At 43.4% G+C, this 23,637-nt stretch overlaps 1 protein-coding gene across 2 annotated transcripts; it reads left to right on the top strand.

Annotated features, from left to right (window-relative positions):
• The first annotated feature begins 1,314 nt into the window (after positions 1-1,314).
• On the top strand, positions 1,315-17,418 carry SESN2 (sestrin 2). 2 transcript variants are annotated; one of them, XM_066572715.1, is made up of 11 exons: positions 1,316-1,521; positions 4,243-4,290; positions 4,432-4,497; positions 4,564-4,710; positions 5,494-5,676; positions 8,494-8,670; positions 11,031-11,175; positions 11,606-11,721; positions 14,230-14,420; positions 14,568-14,712; positions 16,039-17,418. In XM_066572715.1, the coding sequence occupies exons 4-11, from the start codon at positions 4,603-4,605 to the stop codon at positions 16,123-16,125; spliced, it is 1,152 nt and encodes a 383-aa protein (XP_066428812.1). In that variant the 5' UTR covers positions 1,316-1,521; positions 4,243-4,290; positions 4,432-4,497; positions 4,564-4,602; the 3' UTR covers positions 16,126-17,418. The 2 variants fall into 2 exon arrangements, with proteins under 2 accessions (XP_066428811.1, XP_066428812.1); XM_066572714.1 differs by lacking the exon at positions 4,243-4,290 and having other exon boundaries at positions 1,315-1,521.
• Positions 17,419-23,637: the final 6,219 nt, after the last annotated feature.

Below are 23,637 nucleotides of genomic sequence, written 5' to 3'. Positions count from 1 at the left end.
TTCTGCTGTGCTCACAGCGGAAGTCTCGCAGGACAGACTGCTTCCATTGACTACAATGGAAGCCTGCTGCGCGTATTTCTGTGGAAGATAGAACATGCCGCGATTTCTTTCACGCTGCATAAATCTGAGGTAAATTCCACAGATTACGCATTGGAGGGCAGAAAGCTATTAGGTTAATTAGAACCTAAAATCTGCAGAATAACTCGCCGGATTTCCGCCACAGGAGACATGGAAGAAATCCGTCCGTGGGCATTAGCCCAAAGAGTCTGGATTAGCCCATATGAAGGCCCGGTAGATGAGCACCATCTCATTGTTCAGCGATTGTCTACCGGAGCAGATTGTACTATCGACAGACAAGCGGGAGTGCAAACAGCACAGCAAAGCATGCAGCACCCGTGTGAAAGATGCCGGAAGGAGTAGTATTTGCGTGCATGCCTGTGCAAATACTGTGTGTATCTCTGCAGGCACCGCTACTTCACAATGGATGGGTGAATCACCCCCGCCATGATTTAAATCTCTATTTACCCAAATGAGGTGCTGGTGTGCAAGGAAATGTGCAGAGTTTTGCGCAAACCTAGGCGTACAAGTGTGCGCATTTGCACAGCCCCATGGACTCCAACGGGAAGCTTTAGTACGCAAATACGCACCAAAACGTAGTATGTACGTTTTTTTTCACCCACAGTGTGAGCGAATCCATTGAAATCACTCTGCAAATTAAGCAAATCCGCTCGTGTGAAGAAGCTCTGAGTTTGTGACATACTGTGTGGTTATTCTTTGTATGGATCTTGGTCCAGAATACTTGGCAGAATCCACATCCCGGTGTGCGGAGACCTCCCACCGCAGCCTGCCATACAGCGACTACTGATAGCATGGTGTCCGGGCGCACGTAATTAAGGTGCGGACACTCCGAGGTGTTTGCTATGGGACACTTGTTGTTGTTCTCAGTCATAAGATGAAGTCACACACCCTCCCTTCCCAGGACTTATGACTATCATCTGCACCACAGAGTGCTGTTTGCAGTGTGTACTGTCTTATCACTTGCTAACCTTTACACTCAGACACATTTGGCCTCGTCTGCTTGGTGTTTGCACACGTCTGAGATGAAACTCCGCGCCCTTTCGGCCCGCACAGGCCACACTGCTGATAAATAGCAGAACTACAAAAATTGTTTTTCTCAACTAAAAATGATTGCAACACAAAGGTACAAAACTACAACTCCCATGAATCATTGCGAACCCAGCTGGACGAGGCTTGCTATGCTCTGATTGGTGGAGAAGTAGAGCGTAAGCAAGTAGGCGGCGACACTATAAGTAGTGCTGGAGGTCGCCTGGTTGGGAAGCAGAGCTCCAAGCGGTGGTGAGAAGCTGGGGATAGATGAGTCGTAGTGAGTAATAACTTCATCCAGCTCCCGCAGTCCTGGAAACGCTCGGACCCGTTGTCCCCTGCAGGCTGGCAGGCGGTCATTGTACTTGCGAAGATTACCGTGGATGCCAACCAGCCTGTTCCCGCAGTGTCATGAAGGTGTGTTGTACGCTCGTCCCCCATTGATCGCCGTGCGGTAGTGTTACTAGCCCTGTTATGTCTCTGTTCCAGAGTGCTGGCCGTGTCCTGGCTAGTACTTGTAGTGCCCCGCGGAGTGGATGGATCACCCGTATTCTCGTAGAAAGTGGAGCTCTCGCGGGAGCTGCGGAATCCGTGCTGGTTTCTTAGCTGTATGGAATCGGGGGAACATCGAGCGTCTACGTGAGAAGCGCTCAGCTGTGCAGCCGGATGGATGCGATGCTGCTGGCTCAGCGCTAGGGGGCACATGTTCCATGGCGATGATTAGTGCTCAACCTTTCCTTCCGGTTACATCAGCTGTAGCTCTTGGAGTGGGGGCTTCAGCTCCCTCTATGCAGCCTCATGAAAACCCAAGTAGTCTTCAAAGCGTCTGCTGTTAACATCTTATTAGTTAACCCCTTAATATTACATCCGTTTCTTTCTCTCCACTTCATTGATACCATTTTGGAGTTCATGTGACTTCTTGTGGTGTGTTTGTTTTGTTTTTTTTGCAAACTTTTTTTAATAGTTCATGTGGGATAAATGTTCCCTTGATGGATTATACTTTTGCAGTGATTTAATAACATGTTTTTATATATTATATAAATATGGGAAGTGCGCCCTTTAAAATTTTTTTTTTTTTTGTAAATTGAAGAGTTTGATCACTTGTATGATAGATCTAATATGCAGTAACATTGTATTGCACTATATGGTGCTCTGAAAGGTAGTCCTGGTATAAGATATGCCTTCTTGGACTTCAGAACCTGCTGTATGAGCATACAAGATCATGGTGCTCATACCTGGTGACTGTTTCCCTTAAGAGGTTATGTAAGGGTAATACCTGTGATAGTTCCCTGATGTCGTCATCACTGTAACAAGAACTTTGTCCCCCTGTAACCTCGAGTCCACTGTGTGACTTGTGCAGTGTTCTCACTATTGTGTATCCTACGTATATTGGGCAATACTAGACGTATCCCATATAGGGTCTCGGGTCATACACTGACATACTGTGGTTTGTGGACCTCTGAATATCAGTCCCACACTAACAGCACTTGTTTCTAAACATGTACAAGATTTATCTACAGATCAGGAAACTAATCTCTGGTCAGACACCTAAGATTAACCCCCTTAAGGGCATGGCCTATTTTGGGCTAAGGGCTGCATGAATTTTTGGGTATTTTATCTCCACTTTTTAAAGGCCGTAGCTTTTTAAATTTTTCTATCGGCATGGCAAGATGAGGCTTGTTTATTGTGGTGAGCTGGAGCTTTTATTACACCTTTTTTTTTTTTTTTTTTTCCGTAAATATGTATTGTATAATTTGTTGCTTGCTTTTTCTTGCTTCCCTCCAAAAAAGAATACATTGTGCCATTTTATTTAATTATTTTTTTCCACACTAGCAGGTCTATGCCTGGCCGGTGTCTGCGCAGACCTGACAATCAGTCACTGTACGCTAGGGTCATCTGCACAAACACTGTCATGTGCAGGGGCACATGGCAGTGTTGGCGCAGATGACCCTAGCCGTACAGTGACTGATTGCAGCATAAATGACATGATACACTTTTTATTCCCCCCCCCCCCCCCTTTTCCCCATTGAGATTGCTTCATTTGTGAAAATGCCAAAATTATGTTATTTTTCTCTAGTTTTACACAACCCCTCTTTCTTGTAGAAATTATTTTTCTTTACATCGCTGAATTCAAAGTCCTAAAATGACGTCTTTTTTCCTTTCCATGGTCGGGCTTGTTTTTTGCATTATGAGCTGTAGCTTTTATTGGTACCATTTTGGTTTACATATGACTTATTTTTTTTCTATGCCCCTGTAGGACTTGAATCCATGGTTTTATCTAATGCAATTCATAATCTTATTGCTAGCCATCAAATGCCATGGCACACCTGAACTCCAGGCAGTGGCATCCAGTTGCCATAACAACCCATCAGCCCTCCAATGACATCAGAGGTAGCACTACTCCCTCTGAACCCTTTACATGCCATGATCAACATTGATTGTAGCATGTAAGGGGTTAACTTATTGGTGTAAGAAAGCCAGTGTTCCTTGGTGCAGCAGGAGGCCAGCTGGCTCCTTCTGCATGTGCCATGGCCATAGCTTCTGAACCTGTGCCATGTATAGGTCCTATGCTTACGTCCTGTTGTAGCAAGTATCAGCGGTCCAGGACATAAACCCATAACACACCGTATGATACAGTTTAGCAGCAGATTCTATGTAAATGGGGGCTATTCACATCTACTTTGGAGGTTCTGTTGAGAGCTTCCAGTGCAGATCCGGCAAAAGATCCTGGATGATATGGTGCAGTGCTGGCAGCCAGACAGACTCCATTATAGTCAGTGGGGTCTGTTCTGTACAGTGTCTTTGGTATGTGCTGGATCGTGCATATATTTTGCTTCTAAGACTGAGCTGAACAGCAAAAAGCCACAGCCTAAAATGTGTGACTGGGTACCAACCACAGATAAAGAATACTAATCAAGTGATGTTCCCCACTCAGCCCTTCACACCTTTCTCCACCGGTGTCCTGTAAAGTATGGGGTCACTGGTCAGATGTTCATGGTCAGGGCAGTATTATGTAATGTTCTGACACTTGCTGTTGGTGGTTTGGCATGCAGCGTGAGATGCTTCTGACTACACTGTTGACAATGATATGTGCGTCCTTCAGAGCATTGTACTTAATGTTGTGTTTCTGCATTCCAGTGGCTTGGTGATTCTGATGCCCGGGGCAGCCTGTGAATATAGTAATAGGTGATGTAACTTAATGTTAGCTTGCACCAAGCCTGTAAGGACACGTGCCGCTTGCTTCCGTCACTGCTGTTTTTTGTTTTTTCATTGACTGGGTGGCTACGATTTGATCCTTCCTGTCTAAAAGCAGTTTTTCACTTTCAGGACTTGAATGACCAGATAAGACCAAGAGATACCAGGGGACCCAGTGCCTATATCCCAGTGTCACAGGTAAGTTTTCGGGTACTACAGGTACAGAATGTAAATGTGTAGTCCCTAATGGTATCTTTCTTACAGTTGCCTGGACCAAGTCAAAGTGATAACATTGCTGCAGTAATGGCGCTTCATCCAGAATACCTGCGTGTATTTTGGAAGACCCAACATCAGCTTCTGCGTATGGATGGAGCCCTGTCCCTTCCAGAGAGACACTATGTGGCTATAATGGTAAGTATTCATGCATCTTATCCCTGGGAGGTTACAAAATCTTTGGTGTGCAGTAAATCGATCTAGTTTTCAGTAGGTTAACTGATTTATATAAAGCGTGTCCTACAATAGTTAGTCCCCTTCCTGTAGGAGTTGTGTTCAGTGTCCAAGTCAGACTTGAGAGAGCGCCATATAAAGCCATGAGAACTGTCGCTTGGGACAGATTATCCTTGCACCCTAATATTAAAAAGTTATAATGGGTTGAACAATTCATGACTTGGCAATGTAATGATGTAAAGACTTCTACCTTCCCCATATTATCTGGAAGATGCAGTTATTCCCTATGCCAGGGTAGGGAGATGACATTCATGGGGGTCTGACTGCTGGGACCCCTCAATATGTTTTACCTATGGCTGGCAATTAATAAAATGTATCTATTTTACTGAGACACAATTCTACAGTAACGTTTGTCCAAACTTGATGGTTGAGGCTAATATCTGGCTTAAGGAGAAGCATGGGACACATCATACAGAGGAGGATGATGGGAAGTTGAACAGTGTTCTGTACTGAGTTGGGGCAAAGTGCAGCAATCGGTGTGGGATTGGTATATGGGGTCTGATGAACGCTGCTGGTCAGGTGATTCCCAAGTAAAGGGTCTTGCTGTAGTGTTTGTTGCAAATAAACATGCCCTTTACAGAGAGCTGTTTTTGGAAGCTGTTTGGATTGTGATAGGACTGCAGGTTAAAGGGCCACTATGGGGGGTGCCGCTGTTGCCATCATATGCTGAGGACTCTTCTCTTCCAGGCATCTGCCCGGCACCACTGTGTGTACTTGGTGTCACTCCATACTGCTTGCTTCCTTCAAGTTGGTGGGGATCCTCGTTGGCTGGAGGGGCTGAGTTATGCTCCTCTTAAACTGCGCAGACTAAACGATGTGAATAAATATCTCGCTCACAGGCCATGGCTGATTACCAAAGAACACATTAAGGTGAGTGCATGTGCTGATGGCAGGCTCACATTTTACCCTTGATTCTACTTTGTGATACTGATCCAGTTTGGGACTGGCACTAGTCTGACTGCCCCTACTTATGAACATGGAAAGCTGCTGTAGGAGTTGAGATCTCCTATGAATCATTAGTAATCTCTTCAAAGCATACCTGCCATCAGACCTGGACTGCATGGCACTGCACATGTCATGAACATGTGCTGTATTTTGTCTTTGTTTTTAATATACAGTGCTGCCAGAATGGAGAAGGAGCAGACCAGGAAGCGTTCTTCCTCCACCGCCTCCATTCACAGACGGTGGTTCAGAACTGAACAGCTGCTGTTTACACTGAATGGCTTGTTCAGGTTTCTGCATGCATGCATTTACACAGGACAATTATCGTTCAAGTTTCTGCAGGGGCACGAATCTGAATGAATGCCTTGTGTAAGGCTGGGTTCTCACAGGGCGGATTTCCGTCGGAAATCTCGCGGTTTGGCCGCAGCAAAAACCGTGATATTTCCGCCAGGAGAACCGCAGGGGCTTCGAAGCGGCCCAGCCGCCTGCTTTTCCGTTGCGGCCGGCAATCCCATAGAGGAGAGCGCGGCCACGACGGTTTGAACCTGATTTACCGCAGTGGATTAGCCGTCCCGTGTGGACGAGATTTCTGAGATCTCGTCCACATGGCTGGCTAATCCCGAGATTAGCAGCCGTGGGCGGATCTGCCGCAGCAAAACCGCCCTGTGTGAACCCAGCCTAAAAGGGCCATTACAGTGCATGGCAGGGGAGGATTCACGTCAGCATTAACAGTGTTAAAACAAAGCTTTTTAACCACTTGACGCCATCCCCATGTGACCAATTCTTCAAACCTGGCCTGTTTCACTTAGTGGTTAAAAACTTTGGAATGCTATTACCGTATATTCCGGCGTCAGAAAGCATTGCTTTCTGGACGTTGAAGGCACGTGTGTTTTAGCCACTCACAGCCATTCAATGTCATTGAACGGCAGTGATTGGCTGACGCCGTGTGTTAGCCAATCACAGTATTAGCTTTCTGGAGGCGGATTTCAAGCCCCGCATTCAGAAAGCAATGCTCTGCCGGGGACCAGGAGGGAGCGACAGCCTGCAGCAGCGCCGCAGGGGAGGTAAGTAATCTTTTTTTTTTTTTTTTTTTTTTGTATTACCGGCGTATAAGACGCCCCCTGACTTCAGAGCAGATTTTTGGGGGTTCAAAAGTCATCTTATACGCCGGTATATACGGTACTTCAAATGATACAGAATTTTAAAAATCTGGAAATATTAGCTTTTTCCAGAAGTGGCAATTTATGCTTGCAATAATCATACTAGACGATAGCTGTGTATATATTCTATTCTGGACATTAAAAGGCTTACAAATATAGCAGCAATTTTTCTAACTTGTAAAAAATATTTCTGAACTAATATATATATATATATATATATATATAATTTTTTTTTTTTTTTTTTTCTATTTATCCCATGCCTGGAAACAATATTGACTGTTCTCCGGCCTAAGCTCTGTTATCTCAGCTGTCAGCAGACACTGGGGTGGGGCTCTATGGGGATTTTCTGAAAGATCAATTTAAAATGACCTTGCAGAGATATGGTCTGCCTGAGGGTGAGTCTTTGGGCAGTCCTTTTAGTAGTAAAGGGCCACTTTGGTGAAACCACTTTTCTAGTCTGGCCCCTTTCACCTGATTGACAGTCAATCTTGATATCGCCCCTCAGCATTCCAGCCACTTCCCTGCACTGCAGCCCCATGTCGGGTACCATCTTGATGGCAAAAATTATTTTCACTGTCAATCAATCCCATGATGCATAAGCCAACATTCAAGTCTCAGACAATCTTTCCCATAGAAAAGCAAGATACTGGCAGGTGTGGGACATGAGGAATTAAACTGTACATTTTTGGTTTCATACCGGCACCGATCAAGAAAAATGGTGCAAGAAGGGCTTCTTGTGCCATATGCTAATGGACAGTTCACCTCTCCAAGCAGTTCAGGTCTTTACCTCCCCTCTTCCACTAAACACCCCCTTGTTAACTGCATCATGTCTCCAGCTCTGCCCATTGGCGATGTAATACGGTCCACATATGGGCAGCCTGTGCTGCACGGAAGATGGCACATGACAACCTTTCAGAGTAAGTTGCAGCACACAAGTCTGCTCTCTGTGTGGAGCAGTCCCCCCATTCATGGAACACGTTGCATCAATGGGCAGAGCTCAAGACCTTGTGCAGGGAACAAGGGGGTGTTTAGTGGAAAAGGGAGGTAAGTTAATGGCCCAGACTGCTTGCAGAGGTGAACTGCCCATCAGATGATCCACTGCTAATTAGAAATTGCCCAAGGAGGGCTTCCTTTGTCATGCTGTTTGGGTGCCTGTAACTCAAAGGTGCAGTTTTATTCCTCATGAAGCCCCACATCTGCCATTGTATTGATATGGGAAAAATGACCTGACAGACTTTAGTGCTATACCATGTTTTTCTGCAGTTCAATTACCCTCTGTTGGTTAAATAAGTATACAGTCAGGAGGGTGGGCTATGATCTCCATTATAACTGATAGGAGCTGTGTGATCATCACTAGCTGGTGGCTATATAAAGGAAAAATCACTCGAGTGTCCCTTTATGGAAAGATTTTGACAAGATTGACACATATGCTATTTTAGATGAGCATGAAAGTTGTCTGAAAAGTTACGTACACTTTAACATTTTGTACTAGTTAAAATTGTTTCCCTTGTCAACTAACAAGAAATGTGCGATTTCTGGCCATATAACAGTGTGTGGTATAAACAATTTTATTTCTTCCTACCAGAGTCTCTTAAAATCTCCAGGTGGCCATGCCTGGTCTCTGGCCGAGTTGATCCATGCGCTTGTCCTGCTCACCCACTTCCATGCGCTTTCCTCTTTTATTCTGGGTTGTGGCATCTATCCTCCAGAGGGAAAAGACTTCATTCGGCGCCCCTCATCCCCCGATGTCCGAATCAGCGAGGTGAGTATACATTGTATGAACATGGGGTTGTATGCAGCGTGTGTATATATGGCACATTAACTTCCAGTGTTACATGTGGAATGAAGGGAAGTAATACACTTGGATGACTACAGTCAATTTGACTAAACATTTTACTATAATGAACAGCTTCAAGCTGAATCTGTAAATTTAAATTAAAGCTGCAATGAGGGGAAAAATTAACCCTTAATGGCTCCTCGGCTACAATATTCCAAGAATGTAACTGGACACTTTAATATCTTCTAATTTGGATTCTGGATGTGAACATTCACTGGTTATATATAAAGATTGAAAGCTACTGCGACCCTCTGGTCCTGGTCAAAGATGGCTGCACCGCTTCTGACTACCTGATGCCCATTGTGTACTAGTATGTACAGCTGGTATAAGACACTACCCTCATTGACTGGCTACTGCAGCCCATGTGAGCTGTACTGCTAGTCAGAGCAACCTTGTGTCTTAGACTGCTGATGCACACTGCATCAGGTAGTCAGAGAAACAAACAGTGTGGCCATCTGTCCAGGGCCAGAGTCGATATAACATAAAACCTGTAAAGCTGGCCATATCCAGACTGATACTGGCTAAACCTCATTTTGGTGGGACTGTGTATGGGGGCCCTTTAAGTCTCCCTAATGGTAGATGTTTGAAGAGAATGATCAGCAGTTGGATTTAAACATGCCCTTTCCTCATCCAAAAAATTAGTTACTGAGAGAAGCTTACCCCCACGTCCAGGGCTGTATTTTACCTAGGCATTTATAGTGATCATGCACCTTAGTGAGCTAACTGCCCATATGTCTGATTAGACGGGTATTGTTCCCAAACCCTTTACCACATATACCCTGGGCGCTCCACTTCTATTATGGCAGCACTGAGCGATGCCAACAATACTTGCTCCTGTGTAACAGCTCTTATCTGATCAGTCGCAATTTCTGCAAATGATTGCAGGTCTTCCACATGCAGAATCTGACCGCTTTGTGTGAGCTTGGCTTGAATAGACCATTAGAGCAATAAGCAATTAGAGGTTAGCTGATTAGTGCTTGCTGCTCATGAACTCTGCTTTACCCTACCTTTCTAGTTTCAGTAGGAAGAAACTTTCAGTTGTGCGTAATCTACAGATGGGAGTATTTCTGGCAATGGAGAAAGCCGACGGAACCCCAGTTCTAGACCTTATAGGATTTTTTTTTTTACACAGCTGGCCTGACACTTAGCTGATTGCATTCAAATGGATGGCTGGAAATGTAATACATGGAAGGCCGGGTCTCTTAATTTAACAAACGTGTGTCAATAGGGGGTTTCCTGCCAGGAACCCTGCTGATTTCAAGAACAGGGTGTCAGTGTCCCCTCTCCCTGTCACTACAAGGGTCACTTCTCCCCAGCTCTAACATAAGAATGGAGCGCTGGCTGAGTATGCATGGTTGGCGCTCTTTATTTCAATGAGGTGCACTGATACACCGGAGTGCTTGTTGCTCCGGTATCTTGGCCGTCCCATTTGAAAGTGAATGGAGCACCAGTGTGCTTGTGACCAATGCTCCAGTCTCCTCCTCACTGTGGAGGGGGTGCATCCTACTTGCAGTGAGGATGGAGTACAAGACCCCCTTCAGTTGCATGGTGGTCTTAGCAGTGAGTGCCCCCAACTGATTAACAGGTTATTCCCTCTCCTGCAGGGTGATTCGAAATCTTGACACAACTGTTTTAAGGCTAGGTGGAGACTTTGGCCACTACTCAGATCGCACTGCCAGAGATCATTGTGACTTTGTAACATAATAGAAATAGTGCAGTTGTATTGCACCTTACACATTGCTATGACCCATAGGCCACTGGAAATGTACCATCTGCAGCTTGTGGCGTATTGACTTGTTCTTCAATGTCACAGGGCAACACTGCAGTCTTCGGATGTATGATCTGATGCTGTGTGGCCCTAGCCTTAAAGGTGACATTAGATTCACTTTACTTTAATGTGACCATAAATGCAATGCAGCTTTTCTGTAACTTGATCCTCAGATGTGGTACTTCTGTGACTGTCTCATAGAATGCATCCTTTTTGAGGGGGAACTGTCAACTTGCATGGTAAGCTGTGCTGCAGCTAAAAGTCCAGTGATGTGGGCTTCCCCCTCCACCCATTTTGCAGGAGGCCAAGTGGTGCACTTGTTGCACCTTTCAGAAGGTCCCTGCTAACTGTAGCCCTAACTAAGAGGGACTTGAATGGCCTGGAACTATAGTGCGTATTGGTAGTCCTTTTTGAGTAAAAATAAAGATGCATTGTCCCGGATTTGCATTGAGTTCTCTAGCACTGCAGATTTGCAACTAAAACTTTACGTAAAGTCCTTTATATGTTGTCCACACAGAGATGTAGCACTCCACAAGAAGCAGAACGTGTTTTGGCTCAGATGAAGGAACTGGATGAGGAGGAACAAGAAGAGCCAAGTGAAGAAGAGATGGAGACCAGATTTGAAGAAGAGAAAAGAGAATGTGTGATGGTGACTTCTAATGGTATGTATTGTAATGCAATAGTCTGAGGTTGGTACCACATCTGGTGTAAAGTACACTTGTTGTGCTTCTAGACACCTGCAGTAATGGCTAACTTACCCAGACGATTATTCAGAGTTCAAATTCCCATAGGAGTCTGAACGATAATCGTCCAGTTTTCTGTATGCAGAAGCTGAACAATTCTCATTCAGTCGCTGAAGCTTTTAGACAGAACTACGAGCCGTGTAAACAGCAGTTCAGTGAACGGAGGCGAGTGGGTGGGGGAACTTGGCCCGCTCCATGCCAGCAGCGCTGTGAGCTATTCTGATACTCGCTTCTGTGTAACAGCCCAGGAGCAAGCATAAATGGGGCGAATGGTCAGGTATCACTTGTCCAACAGCTCATCCCATGTAAGTGGGGCATTAATTATATGCTTTGATTTTGTACCCTGCAGGTGATCCAGTTCACTCCGTCTCAGCAAGTGTTCTCTGCTTCCTGGAGGATCCAGATTTTGGCTACATTGACTTCTCTCGAAGGGGCGAGCAGACTCCTCCTACGTTCCATGCTCATGTGAGTTACTTTTAATTGACGGTAAACACAGAAATTAGCATTTTTCCAAAATGGGTCGAATCGCTAATGGCCCTCTTACATGGGCCAACAGTCGTTTAAACTGCACGAGTGATGTCACTGCTAAGGTTGCTGCATTATGGGCTTCTTGCTCAGCACTTCAACTACTCCTATGACGTGCTGACCGAGGAGTGTTTACACAGGATGAGAAGCCCACAATCTAACTTTCTTTTTGTCAGCTTAACAAACTACAAACCGTGTGCAGTCTTGTAGTTTTTTTTTTTTGTTTTCTGTGCATTTACACTGAACTACTGGCACTCAAATTCGGTCATTTGAATGAATTTTGAGTGATCGTTAACTGTAAATAAGCCATAAGGCTTCTCTCCCACTGGTGGTTTTGCAGCGTTTAGTTAAGAATGCTGTACTAAGCCTCTTCATTTCAATGGGGCTTCTCAGACAAGCGCTTCAGTGCCGTGTTTATAACATGTGCTAAAATGAATGCTGTATGGTCGGGTTTTTTTTGTTTTTTTTTCTGCATGTTGCAGTGTGTTTTTTGATGCTCTGCATTGCCCATTAAAATGAATGGGGTGCATTAAAAACCTGTAACACTGTTGTGTAAAGTGTTAACACCACTTACTATGTCACTGGGAGGAAATGGTGATGTCAGCTTGCTTTGCCTGCAGTTTTACATAAGCAGTAAAAACAGACAAATGCTGAAGAAAAAAAAACAGCAGTTTTGCGATCGCAAGTGTGAAGGCACCCTACGGGTGGCTATAAAACTGGTCATGGTTACTGTAATAGTTGAACCCATGACACCAATGTGGACATGAGAACTCAGGTTATGACTACACCGCTGAAAATAAAGTAGCTAAGTGACTTATAGAGAAACGCACCATCTTAAGGCACCTCTCCGTGAGAAGCACAAGGTAATACCAGGCTTACTGGTTACAGTGATATATCTGCTAAGTTTCTCAAACTACTGCACAGAGGACTACAAGAAGTAGTCCTTGATATTAAAGCAGATGGCCTCAGTGGCTGACGGTGGGTGTGACTGTTTGCAGCTCATGAATATGTGCGATTAGTTCTCTGCTACTAATAAAATGCAAGTTTTTCCGAGACTACTACATGAATGCAAAAAGCAGACATCTTGCTATAATGGGCAGGTCCCCACCTTGTGTTGCTGTGAGCTGCAAAAAGATGGTGAGATTCCCTTTAACCCCTTATGGATGGATATGGCCTATTTTGGGTTTAAGAACACAATGATTTTTGGCAGATTTCAATCCCTGTTTTTCAAAAGCCATAACTTGTTGTTTTTTTTTTTTGTTGTTGTTGACAGCCGTATAAGGGCTTGTTTTTTGTGTGGCAAACTAGTTTTTATCTGTGCCATTTTTGGGTACATAGACTGTCTTGTAAAACTTTATTTTTTTTATGATTGCAGGGAGAGAACGCATTAATCCTGCCATAGATTTTTTTTTTTTCATTTTAAGTGTTAATTATGCAGCATAAATGACACAATACACTTTTTTTTTCCTGTGGGCTGGTACAATTATAACAATGCCAAAGTTCTGTTTTTAGGTTTTTCCACTTTTCTGCAATAAAACACCTTCTGGAATTTTTTTTTGTTCTAGATCGCTTCATTCAATGCCTTAACTTTTTTATTTTTACATGGACTGAGTTGTTAGGGCTTATTTTTTTGCAAGACGGGCTGTAGTTTTTATTGTACCCCCAAATGGAACCATACAGCTTTTCTGATCACTCGTTGTGGTTTTTTTATGGGAGGCAAAATGCTAAAAATTAGCATTTTTTGCCTCAGTTTTTTAAAGCTTTTTGCCATGCAGGATAAAACATGCTTAACTTATTGTACGTGTTACAGACACAACTATAACATGTGGGACTTTTTTTAAACTTGTGTTTTGTACTTAATTTGCATACCTCTGGGGGACTTGCAGCATGGCACTGATCGCTATAAGACATTGCAGGACTTCTCTCCTGCAATGCCTTATCACTTATTACAGCAATCATAGACAATGGTAATACAGGACTCCTATAGCTGGCATCCTGTTACCATGGCAACCAGCCAGGTCCTCTGAACCCTTCCCATGCCACAATCTACATAGATTGCAGCAGGGAAGGGGTAACAGTGGGGAGGTGGGGGGCGCATCTCCAATGCACTTCCGCTGTTGCATTGGGAGGCCGGCTATCAGTGACAGACAGCTCCTGCTGCCAGGTAGCGCAAGATCCCTTATTAACTCGCGCTATCCACATGACCTAAGGGTACATCCAGTTGCAAGAAGTACCCTGCTGCCATGATGTATCCTGATGTATATCATGTAGAGGGAAGGGGTTAAAAACTTGCCCTTTGCTATACTGTAGTACATAAATGTTTTTCTTCCTACAAGGAAAAGGGGGGGTAACTGTTGCTTGTGACACTTTGGTTCTAAACTTCTGGATCATAAGGTCTTCAGATATGCTTAAAGTCTTGCCTTTTTTTTTTTTTTTTTTTTTTTTCAGGACTACACCTGGGAAGACCATGGATACTCTCTACTGCACAGATTGTATCCAGAGGTCGGTCAGCTGCTGGATGATAAGTTCCAAGTAGCCTATAACTTGACATATCATACCATTGCTTCACATTCAGAAGTAGACACTTTCAAATTGCGCAGAGCTATCTGGAACTATATCCAATGCATTTATGGCATAAGGTAAGGAGTTGAGGTGTTTGATTTATTTTTTGAATGCTGTGTTAAATCGGTGTCCCTAGACTTGACTACTGATGACCTATCCTGAGGATGGATAGTTGGCACTAAGTTCCAAGAACAACTCTAACTTGTTTCTGTACTTCCCACTAGGTATGATGATTATGACTATGGTGAGGTGAATCGGCTGCTGGAGAGGAGCTTGAAGGTTTACATGAAAACTGTAACTTGCCACCCAGAAAGAGTGACACGTCAGCTGTATAATGACTTTTGGAGGCAATTTAAGCACTCAGAAAAGGTAATTTCTAAACTTTGTATTGTAACAAAAAATTACTTTAGCCGCATATCTCTAGGTGGCAGGAAAACCTAAAACCATCTTTTGCTTATCTGATATTGATTGATCTTTCAGTTTTTACATGCTCTGTGAGTAACAGGATAAACTAATTTAACCTTTCATACATGTAGCCAAATATTAAGGATAAGCTCATCTAGTGCATTTTTTACACCCATTTTCTCATATAATGGTCACAAATTTGGCATAAGCCAAAATTGCTGCTTGTTAATGCAAACATCAGTATTAGCTATACAGAATGTTTTTGGGGGGTTCAAATTCTTCAAGAAACTGAGCTCAGGAGAGTAATGTCAAACCACACAGCAGGGGATTAAGTGTTTACTGACTTGACAGGCAGCAGAGGCAAATACTTCAATTGCATTAGTTAAGATCTATTGCTTTTATTACCATTGGTCAAAAGAAACAATATGAATATGCAAGATAAGGAATTTAACATCTAAAATGCCAGGCAAGTGCAGAAATCATACATGATTAACTTCTTGGAACAGTAAATCTAAACAAGTTGTTTTGAGAACATGTTGAGAACATGTGTCCCCTACCTTTCAGTTTTATCCCTTTGCTTCTAGTCTTTCCTTGTACAAATGAGAATAGGGCTGATCCCTCTACAGTGTGACAACCCTTCAGATATTTGTAGACGGCTATTAAGGCTCCTCTTGGGCTTCCTTTTTGCAAGCTAAACATTCCCAGATCCTTTAACCGTTCCTCATAGGACATGATTTGCAGACCTCTCACCATCTTGGTAACTCTTCTCTGAACTTGTTTCCATTGTCTTTATGAACAAGTCAATTTTTTTCATTTTATGTAAACAAAAATAACTATTCCACTGGGGAGCAATATTTTCATTGACTGAAGACCCATTTACACACTATCACTCAAACTATGTCTTGAGTGATAATCATTGCGTGTAAATGCTGCCATTTAATTTTTCGGCCAAATGGTTGGGTTTTTTTTTAGCTTAAAATTCATAGTTCGGCCGGAGAGCTGATGGCAGGAACCGCATGCTGTTTCTCCACAATCACACAAAGGAAAAAGAAAAAAAGGGCCTAGAAGTTGGAATTGAATGGAACTTTGAGTGTATTTAACACAACTTGTTTTATGCTGTACAACAGGTCACTCTGTGATGACGCATTCCCTTTAATCCAGCCTAGAAATGCTCCTTTACCAACTGATAAAGTACAATTTCATTAATGTAAATCCTCAAATTGTTGACCTGTATCGCCTTTATGAAAGCATGTATTTGAGATACTAACTGTGCTTCTGGGTTTATTGTAGGTCCACTTGAACTTGCTGCTATTTGAAGCCAGACTACAAGCTGCTTTGCTATATGGCCTTAGAGCAATAACCCGCTACATGACATGACCATGGACTAGGAATTGTACTAAGGCTAGAGAAATCCTGTCATTGCTGCATTTCTAATGCATATTTGCACAGTTGTTCCTCAATTTTAAGCTATTTTCAAATGTAAGGGGAGCTCTCGTCCTGGTGTAATCTACATGTAGCACTCCTGTACCCAGGTATGGGTATGACATCCTTACAACTTGATCATTGCTGCTCAGTATAGTACTACTACACACGTGTACATATAATTGATTTGTTTATAGTTTGTTATGCAGTTTGCAGTGTGGTCCACTTTAGTTTACATAGATCCCAAAAAATGGACCAGACCCCAAAGCTTCACCAAACTTGCTTATGGGAATGTATATCAGTTATTAATTTATAGCCAAATGAGGCCTCACTTGGGAATGTTATAAAACACATCTAACACTACCTTTGGTCCTTTCAAGCAATTTTTTGGTCTTGAAAGTTGTGCACATTTTAAGGGCATTTTGTTAGCCTTAAAGTTTTATAATATTTCTCGTAAAGGGGTTGTCCTACAAGTAGACATTACATTACATTGATCTGTTTGTGCAAAGCATACTTCTTTTTTTTTTTTTCAATTGGACTAATTAAAGCTCCTGTTTTAGGTATTGCAGATAGTCTCTTGCCATGGTGCACCCTGGTGTTGGTCCCTCTCAGAACTTCCACCTGTGTCCAGTGCCAGTGAGAAGCAACTCAATCTACACACGCATTGCTCTACTAGCATCAGAGCTGTGGTCCTGCACCTTCTGAGAGGACTCCAAGTGGTACCATAAACAAATCTCAAACTGCAGTATCTGGACCCAAGAGTGGTTCTTTAGGCTGGGTCCCCACAGGGCAGGATCCTGCTGAAAATCTCAGTTTGGCTGCAGCAAAAAACCACAAGATTTCCGCCAGGAAAGCACTGCTTTAAAACCAATCTCGTCCACGTGGCTAATTCCGGGATTAGCTGACGCAGCAAAATTCCAGGCGGAACTTGTGCGGCAACTCCGCCCTGTGTGAACCCAGCCTTAAAATGCTGAAATAAAAACTTGTTTTGCATGATGTAACAATCTTGTGCGACTACCCCTTCAAGAGACCAGTTTTGCACAGACGTTGGTCAATTGCAAGTTCTGAATGCAGTGTTGTAAAGTAAGTTGGATTTCTACCTCTTTCAAAGGCACCTTGCTTGGCCATTCAATGTTTTTATACTGTGAATGTTTTTCTCAGGTTGATTGTATATCATGATACTGAAGAGGATATTGTGTAATTACTTTTGAAACTTGTGTAATGTGTGTAATAAAGATTTTGATTATAGTGATTGCTTTTTTGTGTTGGTATAAAGCACACGGCATTTCAGTAGTAAGCAAACTAAAGAAAAATGTTTGAAGTCTAGAATGGTTAAAGCAACTCCAGCAAAAAAAAATCTCAGCCCTCCCCCCCCCCCCCCCCCCCCCCCCCCCTCCACTTTGGAGAGCTCCTGTGTATTGCAGACACTTATCTGCAGTCAGCTCCCTGTCTGATACTTGGCAAGCACCATTTTGAGAATTTCTTAAACTTTTTTTTTTTTTTTAAGCCCCTCTTGCATCAGCCCAGCATTAAGGCTAACTTGTTCTCTCTGCAGCCAAAGATGATATTGACTTAGTCCTAGTAAATAAGCTACAGTAAGTATACAGTCAAGAGGCGGAGCTGTGAACGCAAACTTGTGTGACAGGGTCCTCTAGTCATCAGTAACCCCAGGCCGGATTTCTCATCACAGTGGTTATAGGTGAGGGCTGCAATATGTATCTGTGGGGCTCATGGGCCAGCTGTAGGGGTGGGTGTGGATCTATGATGTGCCGTGGACGCAACTGTGGCAAATTCAAAAGAATTCAGAAGACCGGAAGATGACACATAGTGAAAAGTCGCATCATGTTCTAATTGCTGCAGGAAAAACTTGTGACCGGCTTCCATTGTAGCTGGAGAAACAAACATTCTTTCCCACTCCACAAACATCCAGAAGCTAGCTAAGAAAGAATGGAGTAGATGGCAGGCTCCCTCATCTCCAGGGGCATTAAAAGGCACTGCCCCCCCCTCCTTAGCAAAATTAGCTAAGCTTACAACCTTATCTTTCAAGGTAGGAAGTTGAAAGGCCCTAAGGACTGAAGAGCAGAGAGCCTTCTGAAGAAAATGTGAGGCAGCTTGAAGTCTGCTTAGACAGTGGCAGCCATTTGCATGGCCAGAACACTCAATGTCTTGCTGAGTCAGCTAGAGCTGCAAATCCGAACAAAATCCCATGCAAGCAAATTCTAGACTCTACCTGTCCTGAAGATAGCAACAAGCTTCCTGGCGGACACTTCAGCCAAGTCCATTAGACTGTCTACATTCACTGCAGCTCTGTCTAACTCCACCTCAAGAGTTCTATGGCTTATGTCTTGGTCAGTGGACCTAATCTCCAAGAACAAATTGTGTTTCTTGCCCCTTCTATGGGTAATTCTTGTTTGGTCCAGACCAGGACTGCACCTCCTGAGGTAAAGGCAAGATGGGCCGCTGGAGCTACGCAAAGGGAGGCAGAGGAAGAAAAATTACTCTTCAACCCCAATCAAGGAGGAGCCTCAAAGATCAAGAACATGATGCCATCCCAGTGGGGGAAGATTGCAGGCATTTTCAGAGATGTGCACAGCTCTGCAAGAGCTGGGTCCCTAAAGGTAAAAAGAGGAATACCACATAACTCCTTTTTCCCCAAACAAAACTTTCTGGTAACCTTGAACATGAAGCCACAATTACACACCTATAACAAGGGGGATGGGGCTTATTGCAGCTACAGGCAATAACTCAAGTTCCTTTAGTTGAGCAGAACACATGCCACTATTCCAGACTCTTTCTAATCAAAAAGCTTGGTGCGAAATCTTCCATAATCCTCAACCCTCTGAACAGTTCAATAAAATATAGCAGGCTCAAGATGGATACAATAAGTTCCACAGTAAAGCTGATTTAAAAAAAAAAAAAGGGCACCGTGGACCTAAGACGCTTACTTCCACATCCAAATTCACTTAGAATCCCAGCAGTTCCTCAGGTTCGTATTACCCTTGGGAGGAAAGGTAGCCATTTCAGTTCACATGCCTGCTGCGAACTCTTATCTATGGTAATGGAAAAGATGCAACCAACCAAATCTACTTCAAAGCATAGAGGAAATTCGTTTCATGGTGTGACGGGAAAAATTCCCAGTTCGTATCACTGGACATACTGCTAATCCTTGAATGTCTGCAACCAGGCCTAGACATGGGCCTCTCGCCCAGCGCACTAGGGTTGGGCTCACACTTGCGCATTCCAATTGCGGAACATGCAATCGGTATCTGTGGCAAAACGCAGGCATTGAAAAGCATGTACTCTCGCTCCCACTCGTGACTACGAATTGACCCCAAGGCTGTCTGACTCCGCAGCCCATACACAACTAACATTGCATATGGATAGCAGGCACCCGCATGATCACTAAACAACTCTGCAGGAAATATATTTTAAAAAAAATAAAACTACTGTGCATGATGGACAGTGTGCCGCCACTATCATCCTCTGTACAGAAAAATAAGATGAGCAGGTTTGCCGGCCAGGCTCGCAGCCGGAATCTGCTGAGGGCCTCTTGCATACGAAATCTGGTCTGCTTGTGTGAGTCTGGGCTAAGGGTCCAGTGTAGTTTGCCACATAAAATTAGCAGATGCTAGATTCCTAAAAGCAGCAGATATGTTAAAACCCAGAATTAATAACCTACTCCCCTCATGGAACTTGAACTGGTTTCTCAGGGCTTTATCCTCCCCTCAGTTTTGCTACAAGACAGAACAAGTGTTGTAGATTATTTTCTCTATGCCCTCAGGATCATCCCACGAGGTAGATCTCCTTTCACTGCCTTGAGGGGGTTAGAACCATTATGCTATGCCTTCTCTTCTGTCTACCTCCCAAAAGAATACAGAAAATAAGGGAAGAAAGTTCTGATAACCCCTTTTTAGTCATGCAGAGGTTGGTTTTCCTGGCTAAGGAAGATGACTCTTAACAGACACTATAGAATTAGGCAGAATTTAAGAAAGAAGGGTCTATCATAAGAAGAGGTTTCTACCTGAAGGCCCATTTACACTGAAAGATAATCTCTCAATCATCGTTGCATAACTCTTAAAGGGGTTGTCCTGCGGCCAAAATGAAAAATTTTTCACACCCCAGTCCCCCATGTTAAGCAAGCATCACAAACTACCCATGTAAATCGGTTTTTTAGAGCGTTTCTACTCACCATGAAGCTGTTTCACGAAGTTATAAAAATCTTCTTCCAAGATGGCCACTGTCATTTCCCAAGGTGCACCGCTGGTCTTCTCCCATGGTGCACCGTGGATGTTCTTCTCCAGTCTGAGCTCCACTGCCGATTACAGCCACCTCATTGGCTGATCGGCACCACGTGACGGGGGAGGAGCCAGGACGCAGCTCGTGGGCCCGGATCCTCCAGAAGAGGTTTCTTCTCTGCGCGACTGTTGCGGCGACCAGAGAAGACGTTTGGTCGTCGCCATGGAGACGGGGACGCCAGCACCAGAGGGGGTAAGTGTATAACTTCTGTATGGCCAATATTTAATGCACGATGTATATTACAAAGTGCATTAACATGGCCATACAGAAGTGCATAACTGCACTTGCTTCTGCGGGACAACCCCTTTAAGTACCTAATTGAGTTAATGCAGGCGGAGCAGGATACAGCCATGATAGCTCAAAGAACAATGCAGCTGTTTTGTATTTGCAAACAGCTGCATTGTTCTCAGCTTTCAGCTGGTGTCCCACTGAGAACTGCTAGCGGGATACTAGCTGAAAGAATACTATCAGCGCCGCCCACTTAAAAACTCAGCATGCAGCGCTGATAACGGCCATCGGTAATTTCTAGCACTGATAAACAAATAGTGCACAATGGCAGCACATTTAGACGCAACGATTATCACTCAGAAGATGGCTTTTGAGCGATAATCGGTGTCTAAATGGGCCTTAAAGGCCCATTCACATAAATAATCTTTCAAATGACTGAAAGATTAAAAGATTTTCCTGTAACACTTTATGCAAGGTATATAAACACAATCATCTTCATCTGTATGTAAAAGGGCCTCCAGGAGCTGTTTGCAGATCCCAGTGTGTTATTAATAACACGCCCGGCTGTGCAAACAGCTGCATTGTTCTCTTCGCAGCTGCCGCCTCCCAGGGAGAAAACAGCGTGTGATCTATTGAGAGATACTTTATCTTTCACTAGCTGAACAATGGATTTTAGGTTCACCTTAAAATCATTGTTCAAGCGAAAACTGCATGATACCTGTGTTTACAGATTATCACTCATTTTCGGTCATTTGAACGGATTTTAAGCAATAATCATTACGTGTAAATGGGCCTTTACTAGCTAGTAGAAATAAGTTACCTCAAATGTTTATCTTAGAGTGTGGAAAGCTTGTTTTTTTTTAAATGAACTTTTGTAGCACTTCAGTGTATATCAGGACTCATTATTCCAGATGATCTGGACAAATTACAGGAGGGTTTAAAATAAGAATCTTGAAGGGATCATGACTTGCTAATGGCGGATTGAGCTACATTACTAGCTCAATCAGCTTCACCAGGCACTCACCTTGCTCCTGTCATCTATTCCGTGGGCCGTAGGAAGAGTGGCTTCAGACAGAGTCCCAGCCATTATCGAGTGCTTTTTCGGTGCTTCACATGCCCTGCGCCCCGTGTCCAAGATGGCGATGCAGCATGAGCGATATACCTCCTCACCTGGCGCTGCAGTAACTGAGCCCAAACACCCAGCACAGGAGGGATGCTCCTCATGATACTGAACATGAGGCTAAGGAGGGAGATTCCTCCCACACTTATACACCTGGTGTCACCTTCTGATCGATGATCTTCAGATAGACCACACAGCTCTCTTTCCTGATCTTCATCCCCCAGTATCAGCTGTGCCCCATCACCACACAACAGCGCTCCCCTCTCACTTCAGACATGCCCAGCAGTTATGGAATCCTGATGGGGAGACTCCAAGTGGGACTGGAGAGCTCATATTTGAGCCATGCCTACCCGAAACAAGGTTGATACAGCATTTCAGCATTTTGAAGCCTCTAATAAGCAAGTGGTGGCACTTATCCATAAAGAAGTACAGCAGATTGGGCACAGGCTATCCGCTGTAGAGAAGTCTTTGGAATAAACTTTTATTCTCCTAGAAGCACACAGTCAGGCTATACAAATTCGGTCTATCCAAATCGCTGATATTTTATCACATATCGACAACTTAGAGAACAGGCACCAGAGAAACAACCCCAGCATCCTCGGTCTCTCCGAGGAGATCGCTGCCAATTAACTAGAAACATGGGCTCAAACCTATTGATAAATCCTTAGAGATCTACCACATTTATAGGGACACCATTTTACACTTGTACAGGGATCTGGTCTTTGGTCTTTGCTGCGGGAAGCTGAGCAGGCCACGGTAGTCAGAGACAGTCTGAGCTACAATGCATATATGGAGATTTATATATATATATATATATATATATATATATATATATATATATATACACACACACTGTATATATACTAAAATACATATATAGGTGAGTATATTTCTTGAAGAAAGACCAGCTTATAATCTTTCTTGTATGTAGGAGAGAAATAACTGGAGTTTCTACTTCTTCTGTGACCTCACAAGATAACCTTGCATTCCTTTGCCTGTTCAGACAAAAGTTAAACTTGTAAAGATACAGGTAGACACAGAGTAATACAATATTGCTTCTCTCACAATGAGTACCAATTATGAAATATCAATGTTATTTCTTGAATACATGATGATACTATAGAATCTAACTCCCAGAGGAACTGAGGCTTTAGATAACAGCCGAGAGAAACGCGTTGAAGGAGATAGATTGGTTGTATTTGAAGTGATTATACTGTACATATTTATAGCATGCTCTGAATTGAAGGGAATTTTTAAAGAAGACCAGGGGTACATTGATTGAGAGGTGCTGCTATAGTGGGCTAATCTTGATGAGATGGTGGACCTCTACATGCTAGAAGAGATGTCCTGAGGTGAAACACCAGGTATATGCTGTATACACATATACCGGTGATTGGATATATGACCGGCTGTTTACGTATGGCATACTCAATGGTCTAACTGGCATATTCTTGATATAATTCTATTGGAGTATGTTCGGGTGAATAATTTTGGAGTGGGCCACCAGACATGTGATATGCATTAGACCTGAATAATTGTAAATAAATTAAATTATTTAGACCCATATAAAGTACATATCTTAGTGGATTATTATAGTACAGACATGCCAAGTTCTGGGTGATTTCAATGTTTAATTAATACCTAAGAGCATCTTTCCAGAAACCCGACTGATATTCATTCAGATACTGCATTGTTAATAAGAGAGATGTACTTTATTCCCTGAATATAGGGTGCAACAGGTTATATACAGTAGGTTCCTGTTGGGATTGCCCTTGTCAGAGCAGGTTTCCCAAGATTGATAGTGAGGACTGGTTTTGGTAGAG

This window comes from Eleutherodactylus coqui, chromosome 1 (genome assembly GCF_035609145.1).
Source record: "Eleutherodactylus coqui strain aEleCoq1 chromosome 1, aEleCoq1.hap1, whole genome shotgun sequence".
NCBI classification, from domain to species: Eukaryota; Metazoa; Chordata; class Amphibia; order Anura; family Eleutherodactylidae; genus Eleutherodactylus; species Eleutherodactylus coqui.
Note: the sequence above shows the minus strand (reverse complement) of the source record. Positions and strands in the feature narration are given on the sequence as shown.